Here is a 21015-nt window from a genome sequence, read left to right as displayed (position 1 = left end):
GCCAGGTGGGCAGTGGCTCTATGTGGCGTGATGGGGGAGTGATCTGTGTAATGTGATGGAAATGTATAAGTTTTCATGTTTGCCTTTTTCTCTGGGCCTCTTTCTCTCCTCACCGTGTGAGAGAGGGGTCTTCGAACGCTTATCTTGCCTTCGAATAAATGTTCACTGAGACCAGATCGATCTTGGGGTTCCTTTTTGAATAGATCTTCTCACTCTTTATTTTCACTCTTTGGTAATGGAAAAAATTCCACAACAGAGTAGAGTCGCTACTCCTTCACATCGAGAGGAGTCAGTTGAGGTGGTTCGGGCATCTGGTCCGAATGCCCCCTGGACGCCTCCCTAGGGAAGTGTTCCGGGCATGTCCCTCCGGGAGGAGGCCTCGGGGTAGACCCAGGACATGCTGGAGAGACTGTCTCTGGGCTGGCTTGGGAATGCCTCGGGGTCCCACCGGAAGAGCTGGAGGAGGTTTCTGGGGTGAGGAAAGTCTGGGCGTCTCTGCTTAGACTGCTGCCCCACGACCCGGCCCGGATAAGAGGCAGAAAATGGATGGATGTTTAGTGTTTTAACTATTTCTAACTTACTGTTGTGTTTTCTGTTTCTGTCATAAAAGGTCTAATTTTGCTGTTATTTGTCTTTGCAGTGATTCACTATAAGCTGGGGTTACATCTACGTTCAAGGAAGGCATGGCAATCCCTTAAACAAGCAGCAGCATCAAGTCCTCCGCAAATTCAATGCATCAGTCACAGCCTTATTGTTAACAAAGCATCAGTCACAGCGATAGTATTGGCAAAGCATTAGTCACAGCCATATATTTGGCATTGCATCTTTATCAGCCATATCGGTGGCAAATCTCCTTTCACAAGTATATTACGTGGTATAGCTTATTCAATGGGTATAGAGGTCTCCGTAGTAACATCTTTCACAAGCATAATCTTAGTGCTTGGCTCACTGGTGTAATTCCTCTGTGTCAAGCATCTTTAAAATGGGCATAGTGGATTCTGTTGGAAATCTCAATGCTAGATATTTTCATTGGCAAATCATCTTTATCAGATCAAATGTTGAGGGGCTTAACTATTTCTAACCAACCGTTGCGTTTTCTTTTTTCTGTCATAAAAGGTCTAATTTTTGCTTTTATTTATCTTTGCAGTGAATCACTAGAAGCTGGGGCATCATCAGTCACAGCCATAACGTTGGCATCAGCATCAGTCACAGCCATAACGTTGGCATCATCATCAGTCACAGCCATAACGTTGGCATCATCAGTCACAGCCATAACGTTGGCATCATCAGTCATAGCCATAACGTTGGCATCAGCATCAGTCACAGCCATAACGTTGGCATCAGCATCAGTCACAGCCATAACGTTGGCATCAGCATCAGTCAAAGCCATAACGTTGGCATCAGCATTAGTCACAGCCATAACGTCGGCATCAGCATCATCAATCACAGCCATAACGTTGGCATCAGCATCAGTCACAGCCATAACGTTGGCATCAGCATCATCAGTCACAGCCATAACGTTGGCATCAGCATCATCAGTCACAGCCATAACGTTGGCATCAGCATCAGTCACAGCCATAACGTTGGCATCAGCATCAGTCACAGCCATAACGTTGGCATCAGCATCATCAGTCACAGCCATAACGTTGGCATCAGCATCAGTCACAGCCATAACGTTGGCATCAGCATCAGTCACAGCCATAACGTTGGCAACAGCATCGGTCACATCAGCATCAGTCACATCAGCATCAGTCACAGCCATAACGTTGGCAACAGCATCAGTCACATCAGTCACAGCCATAACGTTGGCAACAGCATCAGTCACATCAGCATCAGTCACATCAGCATCAGTCACAGCCATAACGTTGGCATCAGCATCAGTCACATCAGCATCAGTCACATCAGCATCAGTCACAGCCATAACGTTGGCAACAGCATCAGTCACATCAGTCACAGCCATAACGTTGGCAACAGCATCAGTCACAGCCATAACGTTGGCAACAGCATCAGTCATAGCCATAACATTAGCATCAGTCACATCAGTCACAGCCATAACGTTGGCATCAGCATTAGTCACAGCCATAACGTTGGCAACAGCATCAGTCACATCAGCATCAGTCACATCAGCATCAGTCACAGCCATAACGTTGGCAACAGCATCAGTCACAGCCATAACGTTGCCAACAGCATCAGTCACATCAGCATCAGTCACATCAGCATCAGTCACAGCCATAACGTTGGCAACAGCATCAGTCACAGCCATAACGTTGGCAACAGCATCAGTCACAGCCATAACGTTGGCATCAGCATCAGTCACAGCCATAACGTTGGCATCATCATCAGTCACAGCCATAACGTTGGCATCAGCATCAGTCACATCAGTCACAGCCATAACGTTGGCATCATCATCAGTCACATCAGTCTCAGCCATAACGTTGGCATCATCATCAGTCTCAGCCATAACGTTGGCATCAGCATCATCAATCACAGCCATAACGTTGGCCTCATCATCATCAGTCACAGCCATAACGTTGGCCTCATCATCATCAGTCACAGCCATAACGTTGGCATCAGCATCATCAGTCACGGCCATAACGTTGGCATCAGCATCATCAGTCACGGCCATAACGTTGGCATCAGCATCATCAGTCACGGCCATAACGTTGGCATCAGCATCAGTCACAGCCATAACGTTGGCATCAGCATCAGTCACAGCCATAACGTTGGCATCAGCATCAGTCACAGCCATAACGTTGGCAACAGCATCAGTCACAGCCATAACGTTGGCAACAGCATCAGTCACAGCCATAACGTTGGCATCAGCATCAGTCACAGCCATAACGTTGGCATCAGCATCAGTCACAGCCATAACGTTGGCAATGCATCCCAATGCAAGCAAAATGGTAAGCAGCCTTTCAATAATCACCATTATTTCAAGCATTCTCTCGTCCAGTAACTCATAATTCACGGAGAGTAACTGTTCAGCTGATAATGTTCTTCTGCATAAGTGTTTAAATTATTGTCTTGTTCTTTTACAGGCAGAAGCCAAGGGATCATGTTTATGTTTGACTGGTGTAATAATTATTTAATAAGCAGCGAGCGTGTTACGTTGCCAGAGGGCATTTATGTAAAAGCTTGTTTTAACTGTCATGTTTTCATTCATTCAGCAGATTAAGTCAATTATTTCATTTTGACCGATTCATCATGTTCAGTAAGTAAAACTTTTCTTTTGGGGGACTCTATGGGCTGTGCTACTTTAAGGGGTCTGCCCCCTTTTCTTTTGGGGGGATCTATCCTAATGACGAGCAGGACTTCATCACAAAAATCGCATCTCCACCCCATAGAGTCCAAGCGCCAAAACATTCTGTCAATCTTATTCTGTCAATCACTTTTTCATTGTAATAAATTCATTCTTAATATCACTTGTCTCTCCTGATTGAAATGAAGCTTAGCGAAAGTTCAGTAAGGAAGACTTTAAGTGATCCACAATCAGGTTTCTCAGTCACCCTTTTTCACGCTATCTCATTTCCGCTGTCATTCTCGAGCTGTCAGTTTGGGCTGTCCGCAGGTTAATCAGCTGTCTGTCACCGGACCTCATCTAACCAATAGCGCAGCGTTCCTCCTTCGTTTTCGGCCTATCATCGTTCAGCTCTCCTTTTAAATATGATCCTTTTTCTTCCCTAGTTCTTTCAAGCTGGCTTTGTGCGCCCCTCCACCTCCCCATCACCGCCATCTTCAGGAGCAGAGGCAACTCCCATCAATCTTTCCCCATCCGGTCTCATCAAATCATCAGTCCTCCACCACCAGGGTCTGGACTCCATGGGGGGATCTATCCTAATGACGAGCAGGACTTCATCACAAAAATCGCATCTCCACCCCATAGAGTCCAAGCGCCAAAACATTCTGTCAATCTTATTCTGTCAATCACTTTTTCATTGTAATAAATTCATTCTTAATATCACTTGTCTCTCCTGATTGAACTATTTTTTGTTATAATTCTTCATCACTGCATGATGTTTTTAGTAAACTATGGAACAATTTGAAATAGACAAGAAAACAGAACATGTATTTTAAAGCATACCGTTATTTAAGAGACATTCAGACAACAACCTAAAGAAATGTCTTATTCAGCTTTTGCCTTTACTTTCAAACACTCCGGTCTCTGCTCATCATTTTCTTCTGATAAATACAAGTCTGTTTTTGTAGACTTTATTCTCGCATCTCAATTATCATCACAGGTTCAATGGATGCAACATGAGCTGGCATAATCGTTTTCTGCTTTCTTCTGTTCAATCCTATCATCCTGGACGTCTAATTTTTTCTTTCCTTTAACTGATATCAAACTGATATCTAAACACAGATAGGGTAACTGAATGGCTAAAAAAGCATCGACCACCCCTTTGCCTGCACCTAGATTTCACAAACAAATGCAGTAGACAATAATGTAAAAAATTACAGAGCAGTAAAATGTCTTTACACCTCAGTGAGCACACATTATGACTTTCACAGACAAAAAGCAGCAAGCTGATCGCTGCATGCAGTCGTCACGGAAACTTCTTTATCGAAGAGCTCAGACATGAGAGACATCTCACAACAATCTCGTGTGGTCGTTTCCTCCTCAAGCTTTGGTTTCCTGTCATCTGAGGAGAAGGGTTAAGTTGTGAGAATTCAAACTGAAAGCTTTTCAACATAGACAATTACATTTGCAAATCAGTAAAGAGCTAAAACACAAGTTTTTAGAGCTGCTAAAACAGCCCCATGCTTCTGATCTTAATACCATTATTAGTGTTGTTGAAAGTCACTTAAAGCCTATCAAGGGCTTCCCAAATCAAAAGTTTGTAAAGAGACACATTTTTGATGAAAACAAGTATAAAATGATTTATGAAGCTGAGATGGTGGTGAAGAAGTCAATATTTTCAAATCCAACCTTCTTCAGGTACTCAGCAGCAGAATAATTGCTGGAAGATCCCAGCATGTCACGTTGGGATAGTTTGGATGGGGATACAGTGTGACCTCCATGGTGGATTCTATAACACCAGCAGGAGCAGCTTGCTCATCCTTGTAATTTATTCCTCTCACAGCATCAACAAAGGTTGATTTACCAGAGCCAGTCTCTCCTGTCACAGCAAGATTTAGAGGAACATTTTGCTCCTTGTCCAAATACTCCTGGATCTTTGCACGAGCTGAGTCTTGATCATTTTACAGTAGAGCTTCTTTAATTTCTGTATTTATATGTTCACGACTAAATAGATTCCCCATGGTGCTTCTTGAAATCTGGAATAAAAGAGAAGTTATAAAGTCACTATATTCCTCTGATAAGATTTCATATTCATATATTTCATGCATAAAGAAACTACGGTGATATATATTAAGGACATTATATAAATATACACAACATACACATAGGCTACTCTGCTTTTTGAATCTACTATTCAGCGTTTCATGTCAGACACTCTTTAGACTCTCTTTGGAATAATGTATTTCTCTGTTGACAAAACATTGTGGGTTAGTTTTAGTTGCTCTGAGAAAAAAACTGTCCCTAAGATGTTTTTTGTCACGCAGGTCTGTAGGTATCCAGTCTCCTCAGGTCTTCTTTGTGTCCAGCTTTGACCTGACACAAACTGAGGCAAGTCATCATGTCACCTGTGGGAGCAACAAAAGGAACTCCTCAACTTTTACTAATATTGTCTCAATTTAACAGCACAGCTGTATTAACGGCAGCAGAGGAAATCCCAGTGTCCAAACATCCCAGAAGTTTTTATGTCTGTTTGACAGTGTTGTTGTATCTGTGTTAGTTCCTCAAAGCCTAACTAAAGACAAGGACTGTGAATTAACCATGAAGTCCTTTATACATTGCATTGGTTGCACTTATGTAACAAGATGTTACAATGTTGATACATATTGTCCCTGACAAATGTATGAATAAATGTTTTTTGGAGACGCAAAAAAACTGTTAAAGTCAATTGACAGCTGCTGCAATCATCAGATACACAAAATGCTGCTGCATGTTCAGTTCAGATAGAAGGACGTCTCACCACAATACGTGCTGATTACCTTCTCAGAGTGTGGTTTCCTGTCCCCACCATACAATATGAGAGGAGGAACTAAGATGTAAGATATAGGGGACGCTTTCTGTGGGAAAACATGTTCTCTCCATCATTAAAGTTATTGAAAGCTAGAAAAAAGCTTAAAGCCTACTAAGGGCTCCAAACATCACTCGTTTCTAAAGGGACAAAGCTTTGAAAACAAAAAGGTGATTTCTAGCAGCAGCCACAATAAAAATTCATGCTCTTATTAACCTGCAGAGGACGTGAGAGCTTGCAGGTTTTACTCTTCCTGTAAATCAACATGTTTGTTAAAAGTCAGCTGCTTTAAAAATAACCAATGAGTGGTTCTGAACTCACAGGACTTATGATTGGTTGCTGCCCCAGACTGATAAACTTTTCTCCTGTTTCTCTGCTTTGATTGTGCTTTTCTTTCAGGTGAACAACTTGTACACTGATCTTTTGATCTGGTGAGTACACTGTAGCATAAAAGATGTTTTCAGTTATTCATTATCACCAGTCTGTGTGTCTACGTCTGCATCACAGCTTGTTTTCATTCATCTTTATCTGCTGCAAATGTCACTTTGTATGTCTATTTTACTGCATTGGTTTATCATCTGTGTTATTTCTTCAAAACCTAACCAGGGACAAGGACTGAAAATAAGCCAGGGCTAGAAGTCCGATAAACATTTCATCTAGTGCACTTTAATTAGATGTAACAATGCCTACATGTGTTGTTGCTGACAAATAAAATGACTAATAAAAAAAGAGCACTTACATATTACATATCTGAGGATCATTTGTGTGCTTGATGTTTTATTCTTTCATGAATTGTAAGGTCTTTTGGTCTGTGGCATACAGTGTGAGAACGGTTGACTCAAATCAACTCAAGCCCATTTTAATTTTCACCATTGCTGACTTTATGGAGAGAAAATCTTTGAGTGTTGCTGTTGGAAACATACAAAGATGTTTTATTGTTGTAGTCTTACATTTACTTTATTTCTCAGAGGATAATGGTGACTATAACTTCTCTTTTATTCTAGTTTTCAAGAAGCACCATGGAGAATGAATTTAGCCGTAAACATATAGATGCAGAAATTAAAGAAGCTCTACTGAATAATGATCAAGACTCAGCTCGTGCAAAGATCCAGGAGTATTTGGACAAGGAGCAAAATGTTCCTCTAAATATTGCTGTGACAGGAGACACTGGCTCTGGCAAATCCACCTTTGTTAATGCCATTAGAGGAGTAGATGATAAGGATGAGGAAGCTGCTCCTGCTGGTGTGGTAGAAACTACCACACCTTACACCCATCCAAACTATCCCAACGTGACATTCTGGGATATTCCTGGCATCGGCGCCACCAATTTTCCTGCTGCTGAGTACCTGAAGAAGGTTGGACTTGAAAAGTTTGACTTCTTCATCATTATCTCAGCTAATCGCTTCAGAGAAAATGACGTGAAGCTGGTTAAGGAGATTCAAAAGATGAAGAAGAAGTTCTACTTTGTTCGTTCCAAGATTGATGACAGCATACGTAATGCGGAAAGATGTCAAAGAGAGTTCAAAGAAGAAAAGACCCTTCAACAAATCAGGGACAACTGCATCAAGGGTAGGTGATCTATCTTTAAAAATACTTTAAAGAATAAAATGGCTCACTTCAGTGCCGTAGTTTTTTTTGTTGCGTCAAAAATATGAAGGACCCCTTTTAGTTCATTGAGTTAGAAGTTAGCTGCTTTGAGAACTGTCCCTTAATAACTTTTTCCCCTGTGACACAGGTCTTGAGAGACAATGTTCCCAGTTTGATCAGGTCTTCTTGGTGTCCAGCTGTGACCTGAAACTGTATGATTTCCCTCTGTTACTGGAGACACTGAAGCAAGATCTTCCTGATCTCAAGAAGGATGCCTTTCTGCTTGCCATGCCCAATATCAGTCTGGAAATGATCAAAAATAAGAAAAAGGCTTTCCAAACTAAAGTCAAATACTTTGCTATTCTATCTGCAGTTGGAGCAGCTGTGCCAGTTCCAGGACTTTCTACAGCTGTTGATCTTGGCTTGCTGGTTGGTCTTGTCACACAATATGTTTTTGGGTTTGGTCTTAACAACCAATCACTGAAGAGAATGGCCAACTACACAGGAGTTCCTTATGAGGAATTGAAAGAAGTCATCACATCACCTCTGGCAGCAGTAGAAGTAACTTCTCAACTTTTACTGAAATTGTTAACTCAAATTGGCTTCACAGCTGCCTTACTGTTAGCTGAGGAGGGGGCCAGATTCATTCCAATACTTGGAATCCCAGCATCAGTGGGCCTCTCTTTTGCTTTTACCTACAAAAGTCTTAATCTTTTCCTCGACATGCTTGCTGACGATGCAGAAAGGATATTTAACAGGATCCACTTGAACACCACAGGCTGATATTGTTCAGGAAATAGCATTCAGTACATATTTGTGCTGCCAAAACAACATGTAGATTTTGAGGTATTAATTGAAAATAAGATGTTAAAAAGTAAAACTAAACAAATGAACACATTCATTCAATTCAAAAAACTTTATTTGTCTCCGGGGGGCAATTCAAGAAGAACTGACTACAGTGAAAATGTAGAAGTTTGAAATAAGCAGCTAGAAAAAGACAAATGCAGACTGAGTAAGTCTCGCTGTGCTTCTCACATTATTGATGTGATTCATCTCATCCTTAAATGTTGTTCATATGAATCAAATTTTGACTTTCAGCTGCACATTTTAGAGAATATGCTTCTTACATCCAACCCCATTTAAAAACAGTTTTTTAAATGTCTGTATTATTAAATAACTTTTAGCATTAGAGCACACTGAAACATGCCTATTGATCATCTTTATATAAAGGTTTATAATGCATGGAGCTTCACTATTATTTTTGTTCAGCTCTGCTTTTTATAAATGTATAGAAAACTTTATAAACTGTATACTACAATGATTTATAATCCAGCAGCACATATCAGTAATATGTTCAAATCAGGAAACATGAGTGTTGATATCAAAAAGTCATTTATGAAAAACGGATGTTCTTGAGTCTTGAAATAAAATCATTAGAACAATGGTCTTTGTTTTGACTTGTTAAAACAGTTTGATTTTTAAAAGTTTATATTAGTGCTGTCAAGCGATTAATACAATGAATCTAATTAATTAGAGGATTTGTAATTAATTAATCTTATTTTAATCTCATACCTGATTAAGGTCCCCAAATAAAGAATTCAAATTTCATGACATTACAAAATTGTAGTGCACGACTAATAAAATGAATACACTAAGAAGACAAGATTTGAAATCCATAATATTATTAGTGAATTTTTATTCAAGTGTGCTATAATTAATCTTGCATCATTTTTTATAATGCGTTAATTTGCGGTGTAATTAATTAATCTAATTAACAAATTAAAGTGACAGCTGTAGTTTATATTGAAGGTTATTTTCTGAAGCCTTGTAATAATAACAGATGATATAATTAACATAGTTTTTAAATTATAATACCCTCGGTTCCCTGTAACTGTCTGCACACTCTTTTGCACTTTGCGGGATGAACCTTCACCGCCATCTAGTGGTCAGACTGCCAAGTTACACAGAATGTAATTGAAATTTATGATACAGTTCACTTAGCAGATACGTGTATCTTAAGTGATGTACATAAATAAATCTTTATTTAACATTTAACAGTCTGAGGAAGGTAGCTCTCGAGGACTGGACATGCATACCTGCTGCTTACTCTGATGACTTTCACTGAACTGAATCAGCCAGGGATGCATAGTCCGGACCGAAGCTGCTGATAGCAAGCCTCAACCACACTTCCAAATGGGAAAAGGCTGACTCACATAAATAAGTGGAGCTGTATAATGCAGTGAGGGAGGCAGCACACTTCTTCAAGTTGGGTTACTTTTCCTCTGTGAATAACTTCCAGAACTGTCCATGAGCTCTGGACTTCAGCTGAATGTCGGCTTGTAGTTTTAAAATCTCCTCCTCTGTTCCAGAAGAGTTCAGGTGAAACAGTTACTATTTAAGTCTATAACGTGCATGCTAGGTTTTGGAAATTTGCCAAATGTTGACGCTGAAGCTTTGAGGAGAGATGTTGCATTTTTCATTTGAAAGCATTAACTGAGCGAATCATATTGATCACAGTTTTGTCTTTTCCTTGCAGCTCGAGATTGAGGTCATTCAACATGTCGGTCAGATTGGTTAAAAATTCAAAAGTCTAGCAACCACTGATTGTCATTTAGTTGGTTGTATTCTGCATGTCTGGATGGTCTGCACACTTCGCTCACTGACAGCTGAGGTTGGCTCTCCTCCTCCATGACTTTTAACAGGACTATAGACAACATTATAACCCAAATACATTTGGGCTATACATGCAGGTAGACATTGTTTATGTTGGTTTCATATCTCTGACCTCATTCTGTCCACTTCCAACATCACTTCCAAAATATCAGCTACATTTTCTTGAGACAATCACACGAAATGACCCACGAAATGTGCGATGACCCAAAAAGAACCTGATCTCTACAGAAAACCAAAGTCAATCTAATAAAGCCAGATGACAGATTTTTACTGAAGTTATTTTTACCAGGTCATAAGTGACCAATAATGGGAGATATGAGTCTGTTAAAACATCCACATCTAGATGTGCCTGACTCTAGATCATTAAGATGACCATTAAAAACATGGAAGGAAAGCAAGTCCTTAAGATTAGAGCAACAAGAGTATCCTGTATCTTGTGAAGCTTGTGAAGCGATGAGCAACATGTGTCCACCACAAGAGGAATTACAAGATAAAACTGCAATTAAGAACAATTCTATCATTTTTTATTTATTTAATCACACACACACACACACACACACACACACACACACACACACACACACACACACACACACACACACACACACACACACACACACACACACACACACACACACTAGAACTCTCAGAGTTCTGTCTAAACTGTGTGAGGTCATAGAGGGGATTGTGAGGTCATCAGCAGCAGAGTTTTCTTAGCCCCTCAGTCAGCTCAGCAGAGATCATTTCATCTGAGACACTAACCTGTTAAGACGAAAAACACACCTCTGCAGAAAGATCCAATCTGAAGCAAAGCAATCCGAAAAGGAGAAAAAAACAACAACAACCAAACACGTGAACCTACTTATCAACTAACGTCTGAGAAGACAACGGTAAGAGAGTGAAGCTGATTGGTTCAAACTAATTGACCGATCATGTTTGTAGCTAGTTAGTGGGTTTCAGTTTCAGCTGTTGGATGGATTGTGATATTTCATGCGTCAGGTTTCATACAGAGACAAAGTGAAAACTTCACTGCCATGATTTCTGTACAAACAAACAATATACCAAATTTATCCTTCAAGCATTTCTGATGTGAAACACCAACAATAAAATGAAAACCAGACAAGTTAAACTAGTAAAATGTGTCTCAAAGAATGTGTTTGAGCTGATGTACAAACCATATTATATCAGAATCACTTTATCAGTCAGGTGTTTGTGCATTTATTGTCATACCGTCTTTACTGTTGTACACCATACATATAAGTTTAAAATGAAATATTCCAACACCTTTTTGAGATAGGTTTACAGATTTCTAATGTTTGTGTTTCTCCGACAGATGTCTGATTTCAGTCACTTGAACAAAGAACCAGAGCTCATGGAGGCAATCTCCAGCTCTGTTACGTTCTTCTTATTCCCAGAATCTGTTGAGATGACAAATGTCCCTGCACCGGGGATGACTGATCAGACTGTTAATGATTCTGATCAGTTGGTGGACGGTGACCACCTCAGAGAGGACACAGACCTGAGCAGCCATCACAGTTCCTCATCTGAGGACGACCAGAGCCTGTGTTCACTGTCTTTGTGCTCCCTCAGCAAGCACAGCAGATCCATCTGCACGTCTGTGTGGTCGTCTGCTGCATCAGACGTCTCTGAGGAGATCCCATCTGACATCAGATCAGAGGTAAGATCTTCATCCTGTGACACCTCCATCAACAAGGTGACTAAAGAGGACTGTGAGCCTCCAGCACATCGAATTTATTCATCCATTTTTCAATATATTAGATTCATATGAAAAAAAATCACAATATGTTCAAACGTGCTGCAACTTCAAAAGGATATCATTTAGGAGAATCGGGGATAAGATGCACCTGTAGAGGTCCAGTTCTGACGTTAATAAAGCCAGAAAGAGGAGGGGGAGCTAAACCATGAGGAATTCTATAAACTAGGCGGACATTTTTTTATTTACAAGTGTATTTACAGTTGTCCAATGTTTGTGTTTCTCCCTCAGATTTCTAATTTCATGGAGAACGATGAAGAGCAACTGATGAATAGTGACGATTTACGAGAGAACAATCATGTCGCACATCATCATGTTTCATCAATCAACGAGGAGATGTCCGACTCTCTGACCTGGGCTTCCCTCAGCGAGGAAAGGTCCACGATCAGTGTCAGACCTTTCTCCTGCAGTTCTTCTTCCTCCGTCAGCTCAGCCCTCAGTAAAGTGACTCAAGAGGCTGCTGGGGAGACAAAAGACAACAATACTCCTCACAAGGTCCAAACAGTGCTCCACATCCATGTGACACAGCGTTTGTCTCCAAGATCCTCTGAAGAAGAGGAAAGTGGTTCATTCTCTCGAGAGGAAGCAGAAGACGAACAGGTGAAAGCAAAATCCTCCAGATTTAAAGCTTCTGATGCTCTGAAGGGAAAGGCACTCTGCTCACAAGTGATTTTATGAGTGGGATTGTGCAGTCCCCCCTTAGCTGCACCTTTAGTGGTCCTATTTGTGACAGGTTTGAAGTTAATAAAGCCAGAAAGAGAAGGGGGAGCTAAACCATGAGGCAGACATTTTTGTTTCTGATACAGTTTTCACAACTCAAACAGACTGAACTTCTTAAGACAAGAGTGAACAATAAGTTATTCTGCAGTATTTACAAGTGTATTTACAGTTGTCCAATGTTTGTGTTTCTCCCTCAGATTTTTAATATTACAGAAAAAGATGAAGAGCAACTGATGAATTGTGACGATTTACGAGAGAGCAATCATGTCACACATCATGTTTCATCAATCAACGAGGAGATGTCTGACTCTATGACCTGCTGTTCCCTCAGCGAGGAAAGGTCTAAGATCAGTGTCAGACCTTTCTCCTGCAGTTCTTCTTCCTCCGTCAGCTCAGCCCTCAGTAAAGTGACTCAAGAGGCTGCTGGGGAGACAAAAGACAACAATACTCCTCACAAGGTCCAAACAGTGCTCCACATCCATGTGGCACAGCGTTTGTCTCCAAGATCCTCTGAAGAAGAGGAAAGTGGTTCATTCTCTCAGGAGGAACCAGAGGGCGAAGAGGCAGAATCCTCCAGCTTTAAAGCTTCTGCCTGCTCCCACTCTGAGAACAGTTTGGATACAAACAAGGAAGAGGAGACACAGGCAGGATGCAAGAACACGATGAATAAAAAGAAGAGGTCTCTCAGATGGTGGAGGAGCGCAAAGGTCGCGCCAGCTCCACTGAAACTTTCAGATGATGAGGCTGCTAAATCTGACTGTAAGGCAGAAGGAGAGGGCACGAGAAGATGGACTACACCTGAGTGGTCTTCAAGCATGATACAACCAAAACAGAAGAACAAGAGCAGCTTTACCAAGTTCTTCAGCAATATATTCTCAAAGGTAAGGATGCATTTATTGAAACAATGCAATTGTTGTTGACAAAGAGAATTTGCTGCAATGGCCCAAAAATAAAGAATTATTATCATTTAATCAAAATCCAGTTGTAGGTAACGCCCCCTACAGGCCTGGAGCACTTCTGTTGTGAAGATTAAAAATGATATATTTCTGCATGTGTAGTTAAAGTTCAGATTAACTGTTGTGTTGAACTGTTTAATGACATTTCTGATCTCTGTTTTATGACTTTCCCACAAAGAACGAGAAGAAGATGATGGAGAAGGAAGAGGAGAGGATGTCATCATGCTGAGAGGTCTCCCTTCTGGGTGCAGATTTTTTGTGGAAGTCAGGCGCGAAAGATGGATCCAAAACTAAGAGCCGGATCACGGCAGTCCTAGCCTGAAAAGATCTTTTCACAACTGCTCTTTTACTAAAGTCCCTCCCCCCAGTCCCCGCCCTCTACTCCTCTAAAACCTGTAATGGTTTGAAAAAAACAATAATAAATGTTTGAACATTCATGGACGTAGTTGTTTGACACTTTATGATAAAGGTTTTTATAATGTGACAAACACCAACTAGTGTGTGTTTGTTCTGAGCTGATGTCATGATTTGTGTCCAAATGGAGGCGGAGTAAGATTTTGAAGGAAACAGTTTGATGCCTGCAGAGGTTAAGAGGTCAAAGATAGGATTGTTTCCATTTTCATCCTTTCTGTTGCATCTTCATTTGTGTTTCTCCTTAAGTGTGTGCCTCAGCTGTGGTCCATAAAAAAAAGATGTTTAATACGTCACATACTTTTTGTCCAGACTTGGAAAAACAAAGAAAAAAAAGAAGTTTATTTATTAGTGACATTTGGTATCTTAATATATTATGGCAGATTTTATTAGATCTCTGAGAAACGTTATTTATCACTAAACTATCACCTGACTGCAGCCACATCACTTTGTTTTTTATTAAGTAAGGTAATACTGAACAAAATAAACTAGTGTGTTAGATTCCTGTTGTGAAGGTGGAATCAAACGCCCAACCTGTGTTTGAAATATTCCCATCTTCAAGTCATTTAAAGCTATCTGACCATGTTCATTTCACATGTATGCATTTTTAACACTGGATTAAATGAACAGAAAAACACCAAGATGTTCATTGGCAGAGCGTGGAGGGCAGGAGGGAGTGTAGACCTGGATTACAAAGTCTAGATAAGGAAGAGCCGTTTTGTTGCTGTTTTGTAAGCCAGCAGGAGACTTTTAAATTTGATAGGAGCAGTAAGTGGGAGCCAGAGTAAGGAGATGAACAGTGGAGTGAGAGGCTCTTATAGGTAGGTTAAAGAGCAGTCCAGCTGCTGCACTTTTTATCATCTGCAGGGGTTTGATAGTGCACGTAGGAAGACCTGCCAAGTGCAATAGTCACAAGAGCCTGTACCAGGAGCTGTGCAGCATGTTCTGACAGTAAGGTCTGATCTTTCTTGGATCTTAGATATCTCTTTAGTTAAGATGGGAAAAAAAACCTTCCCCGTTTTATTAACTCACTAAAGCCTTACCTCGTTTATTCAGGAAAAACATCATTTTCACAGGTTTATCTCACAGGTTTAACGTCTCTTGATGAGGATTAATCTGATCAAGTTAAACTTCAGTTAGCAATAAACTTTAATGATCATTCTTACTTATTTGTAAATTATTTATTTCACCTGATAGACGTCGATCATTTGCAACTTTCAGAAAAGATGTGCAGTAGATGGCGCACTTTAACAAAGCTGTCCCTTCAGTGCACTCATGTTGAACAGAGATATGCTGACACTGTGTTGGTTTCAGCAGAGAGACATAAGGCAGATATGTTTAAATTAGTCTATTTAAGCTGCAAGATTTCCAGTCTCTCACTCTGCTCTTTTATTACCAGCTCTGACCTGCACCAATACTTCACTCTAACTCATTTATTTAGGATAAGATACCATCCAATTGTAACACTCACCCCTTAACGGTTGTATTAACACACACCAGGGATTCAGGGAAGAATTAACTTCAATCAGAAAACTTGTTGTTAATGTATCTAAACCTCTCAATTAAACCATTTGTCCAAACTCAATTCATTCACTTCAATTTAATAACTGTCGGGAAATTCCCATCAGTCACGTGACGTTTCATAAACAAAACAAAACAATTAATAACGACCCAAATAATCACTTGACTTGCCCTAACACACCCCCAAAATATCATTCAACAATCCCCCCAAATGGAAACCACATAAAGCAAACAAAAGTTCATATTTTACGGTCTCTTAGTCTCTGTTTATCCAAAATAAATCCTTCGTCAGTGCGGCCATATGAGCATCCCAAACGTTCAGTCATCAAAAAGAAGCGACATAATCCAAAAAAAATTATAATCCAAACAGGGATATTCCAAACCACACCAAAGATAAGGGAAACAAAAGCGATCTCACCCGGATCCTTGGAAAGAAAAATATCCCGTTCCCTGGCATCGACAAACTTTTCCTCAGCCACGAGCCGCGTGTCCAGGAATGAATGAAAAAAGGTCGGAAATCCTTATTTTCCCCTTTGTTGATTTGATCCCTTCATATTCCGTTGTTTATTTTTTCTATAACACCTTAATCCCCAACATTATATGAAACTTGATTGTCAGCCGCAGAAAAACCTTTCCCTGTCACTGAACTTTTTCTTTCTGTCACCTGGTGCCTGGTTTCCTCACGTTCCTCTTCCTCCTCCCCTTATCACCTCCGTCCTCCCTTTTTCCTACAGGTTAATTGATGCCCCTCCATCATTTCCTTCACTACTATGGAATATTATTTATTTTACACGTTTCAATCACAATTGAATTTCCTTTTCTATGGATCTTGAAACAATCATTCTTTTTGTGGCTCTGTCACACAATCACTCCTTACATTTCTGCAAGTAAATTAAAACTGTGAGGAGGTCGGAGCCTGGACGCAAAACCGAACCTACAGCATGTTCCAACGAAAGTCCACCGCTCAGTTAACTGCTCAAAGCACGTCGGGATACAACGAGTTTTAACACCTCCTCCTGAAACCTGTCGGGTGCTGGATTTTAATTCATTCTAAATTTGAAAGTTGATAAGTAGAGGTGGAACGTCATCGTTTCGCACTATGAAGTGACAAACATGTCACGATCATATCAGAGTTGATCTATTGGCATAAAAGTAAAGTGGGCAGGACTATTGGACAAAATAGCTGATTTTATTGGTTCAAGAGGTCCCAGTGTGTATTTTTTCAATGATACAGCCAACATTTACACCGAGGCACATTTTTTGTCTAAGATGGCTTTGCAACCCGTCTCACAGGTTTTTGTACATATTAGTTATTTATTGTCTGTCTTCTTTCAGGTCTGTTTGTTTGGGAACTCTGAGGTGTCCTTGAGAGATTTCTTGCGCTCAGGATCATCAGAGGAAGAGCTTCTGCATGTCATCGGAGCAGCAGTAGGCAGGAAGAAGAAACAACATGCAGGTAGACTTCAGACACACTGGGGTAGGAGGAAACTTCCACAGGAAATGTTACTATAATGTTATATTCTTCTGTTTGCCGCTCCAGGAATGTTCAATATCTCCAAGATGAAGAACCGGCCTATGATCCTCATTGGTGGGTGACATGGCTGTACGTACAAATCTCAAGAAACAAAGCTCACTACAAAGCCCCAGACCACAGGCTCACACTTTGAGAAGTAGATGACTTTCATGAGTCAGTGTGAGTTTTCTTCTTGTTTTTGTTGGATTCTGGCCATGGCTGAACAAAGGAATTAGGCCTGTAATCCCCTTTTCATAGGCTGACTAGAAGTTATTTTGGAGGGAACAAGAAGAGTCTTAAGACTCTTAACCATAGCACCCCGAAATAGACAGGAAAAGTGATCGTGTATTTTTGTTCGTGAACTAGAAGTAGCTTTTGGATTTTAGATGATTGCTGATAATAAGCTCTGTGTTAAACAATTTTCTGATGCGTAAGCATTTTGTTCAGCAGGAACATCTTTACAGATGAACACCATTTATTTGAAGTCTGAAGAGATAGAAATAAAAAGCTAACGTTATATTAAAAGGGAACTATTATTAACCTAATATTTGCAAGAGCGCTGAAAAACATGACCAGAGGCTGTAAGGTAGACTAGTGGGAGATTTCCTGACGTGATGACTTTAATGTTTCTGACAAACATTGTAGTCTCATTTAGCCAGTTGTTAGCAACTGCTGTTTTAAGTACCCGTTGAAAGAAAATTAAAATTCAGAAGGTGGGATCTTATTCAGTGTAGTTTATCTCATCGAAGAAAACGTCAACATCTCTTAAGATTGTGTTAAGTAAGACATTTTTCTAATTTCCCAAATAACTTTCTTTTCTAACACAGGTCTTCAGAGACGTGGGGTACGTTCCGGTTCCCTTTTTTGCAATCTCCTCGGCCGAACCGGAAGTAGTTCCAGAGTTGTAATGTTGAGGATCGTTCCAAACAAAGGCTCTTACAGCGAACGGAGGAGAGAGGATCGAGGAGCGAAGAGACACGAGAGCAGACTTCACAGAAGTCTTTTCACTGACAGACACGCCCCCTTCTCGTATATCACTCATTGATTGGACGCTGCACAGGATCAGACTTCAGAGAAACTTCTCAACATGAGCAGAGTTTAATACCGGAGAAAAGACGGACATTAAAAAGATGCTAAACGGAGCGTCAGACATTCAAACAGATTATGAACATCAGCGAGTTAGTAAAGAGTGGTCTCCAGTCTGCTCAGGTCTTCTTGGTGTCCAGCTTTGACCTGACACTGTATGGTTTCCCTCTGTTAGTGGAGACACTGAAGCAAGATCTTCCTGAACTCCAGAAGGATGCCTTTCTGCTTGCCATGCCCAATATCAGTCTGGAAATGATCAAAAATAAGAAAAAGGCTTTCCAAGCTAAAGTCAAATACTTTGCTACTCTATCTGCAGCTGTAGCAGGTGTGCCAGTTCCAGGACTTTCTACAGCTGTTGATCTTGCCTTGCTGGTCCGTGTTGTCAAACAATATGTTTTTGGGTTTGGTCTTGACATCCAATCACTGAAGAGAATGGCCAACTACACAGGAGTTCCTTATGAGGAATTGAAAGAAGTCATCATATCACCTCTGGTAGCAGTAGAAGTAACTTCTACACTTTTACTGAAGTTGTTAACTCAAACTAGCTTCACAGCTGCCTTACTGTTAGCAGAGGAGGGGGCCATATTCATTCCATTATTTGAATCCCAGCAGCAATGGGCCTCTCTTTTGCTTTTACCTACAAAAGTCTTAGGGCCTTATTTACTAAGATCCCAATTAAAGAGTTGCCTACTAAATTGTGGCTTCACTCCAAAAGATTGCACATTTGGTTTGTGGGCGTTTTCTCCTAAGAAAATTTGCATGAATGATAACAGGTGCAAACCTTGTGGAGGCGGTAGTATTTCAGACAGGCTTTTGCTCGTTCTACTGGTTTACATCACAGAGAGTTTGGACTGAAAGCAGGACGACTGCAAGCGCAAAATTGGTATTAGTGGGAGAGACAGAAGTCCAGTATTTTCGAGTTATAGCAGATAAATCTGAATATAACAAAAATAACATTTGGCTTATCAAAAGACCACAGCATTAAAATGTGCCTCTCTTTTCTTCCCTTAATTTTTTCAATGAATTGTTTTACATTGCGAAGGAGGTGCGAGCTGTGGCACGCCTCTCAGGCGCACCAATAGGACCATTGCGCACCAGTGCTGTGGTGTCGGACATAAGTGCCTTTGTAAAAGGAGTGCACTGGAGACACGTGTAACCCGAGAAAAAGGAAATGCCCTGTTTAAAATGTAATGTTGGCGAACAGAGGGAAATAGGAAGACAAATGTCAATGTTGCAATTCTTTAGAATGCAGAGGCTGTGAATGTTCAGTATTTAATCATGGGGTTTCTCTTTGTTAAAAATTATTGTCATTCATTTTTCGGTCACAGAAACAGGTTAACGTGTGTGGGGGGAACAGAAGCGATCTTTTCGCCTTCTTTTATTAAGCCTATCTCTCCTCCTAACTGCATCACATTGCTGGTGGTATCAAGTGCTCCTTTTTCTGTGAAATATGTTTTAAATGAGTTATTTAAGGATGAAAAACAGGATTTATATATTGCCCCACTTGGTCTACTCATATAGAAGTATACTGCAAAAATAGTCTACATCTGGTTTTAATTTAATTAACTATTTTTTGTTATAATTCTTCATCACTGCATGATGTTTTTAGTAAACTATGGAACAATTTGAAATAAACAAGAAAACAGAACATGTATATTAAAGCATACCGTTATTTAAGAGACATTCAGACAACAACCTAAAGAAATGTCTTATTCAGCTTTTGCCTTTACTTTCAAACACTCCGGTCTCTGCTCATCATTTTCTTCTGATAAATACAAGTCAGCTAGCCGGCAAACAAGAACGCAGCAGCCTCTCACTGGTAGGAAGTCGTCCTCAACCTGCAGGTATTCTTCAGGTGGGACGCAGCTCTCGTGTTTTCAAATCCGGAAAATATTACTCCTCCACCGGCTAATTCCCGGTAATTCAGATCGTAACGTCGATCACATGATGTTGTTCTGTTATCTCAAATCAGAATAATCACGCACTGCTCTTTGAAAAAATGCTAAAGTCATCCAGCATGGCTATTTCTTGTTTACAAAGTTACGTGTAAATGGCATTCAGGAACTACCGGAAATAGAGTATCAACCTTTCAAAATAAAACCGGAAATGAAGTTCAATCACTATAGTTCATTTAATTTCATATCAAAGCATAGAAAATATTAATCCCATGTAAAAAATCTCGGTTCACTCATCATCAAGTAGTAAAAAGCATTATTCAGGTCATTAATTTCAATAGGTGAAGCAACTGCTGCAGCAATGTAAGGCTTGTCTCCACAATTGAGCCATTCAGGTTTCTGCAGTTACCTCTGTATGTCCTGAAATAACTGATACCATTAAAACTCAAAGATCTCGACAACTCATGGCAAGCCAATGCAAATACCTGGTGATCGGAGGTTACCGAATTTCACAATTGCAAAAAAAAAAAAAAAAGTTACTCAATTACATAAATGAAATTATTCTGAAATAATTAACGCAAGCTGTTTCTGCTTGCAACACAAGCAAACTGGTTTAGCAAATTCTAAATCAAGAATCGCATCTCAGAGCAAGCAACCTTGTCGGCAACTCATCTCAACACAAGCAATCTACATGCGGGAAACGCATTTCACAGGCATATCTCTTTCAGCGGGAACTGATATTTACAGGGCATAGAGGACTCTGTTGGAAAAGATGTTCTAATCCATCGCACTATTC

The 21015-nt window shown here is 40.3% G+C and overlaps 2 protein-coding genes across 2 annotated transcripts in view; both read left to right on the top strand.

Moving 5' to 3' along the window:
* Nucleotides 1-21015, top strand: part of LOC306840547 (interferon-inducible GTPase 5-like) — a 101997-nt gene that overhangs the window by 46583 nt on the left and 34399 nt on the right. The window lies entirely within an intron of this gene.
* On the top strand, nucleotides 10996-14228 carry LOC306840540 (uncharacterized protein). Its single transcript, XM_079369902.1, has 5 exons — nucleotides 10996-11233; nucleotides 11677-12021; nucleotides 12349-12717; nucleotides 13035-13718; nucleotides 13972-14228. The coding sequence occupies exons 2-5, from the start codon at nucleotides 11677-11679 to the stop codon at nucleotides 14020-14022; spliced, it is 1449 nt and encodes a 482-aa protein (XP_079226028.1). The 5' UTR covers nucleotides 10996-11233; the 3' UTR covers nucleotides 14023-14228.

This window comes from Symphodus melops (genome assembly GCF_947650265.1).
Source record: "Symphodus melops genome assembly, chromosome: 19".
NCBI classification, from domain to species: Eukaryota; Metazoa; Chordata; class Actinopteri; order Labriformes; family Labridae; genus Symphodus; species Symphodus melops.
Note: the sequence above shows the minus strand (reverse complement) of the source record. Positions and strands in the feature narration are given on the sequence as shown.

What these genes read in the sequence shown, in the direction of transcription:
- LOC306840540 (XM_079369902.1), top strand. Translation starts at nt 11,677, where the DNA reads ATGTCTGATTTCAGTCACTTGAACAAAGAACCAGAGCTCATGGAGGCA. An exon ending in CATCTGACATCAGATCAGAG is followed by an intron (nt 12,022 to 12,348) that starts GTAAGATCTTCA and finishes TTTCTCCCTCAG; the next exon opens with ATTTCTAATTTCATGGAGAA. An exon ending in AGGAAGCAGAAGACGAACAG is followed by an intron (nt 12,718 to 13,034) that starts GTGAAAGCAAAA and finishes TTTCTCCCTCAG; the next exon opens with ATTTTTAATATTACAGAAAA.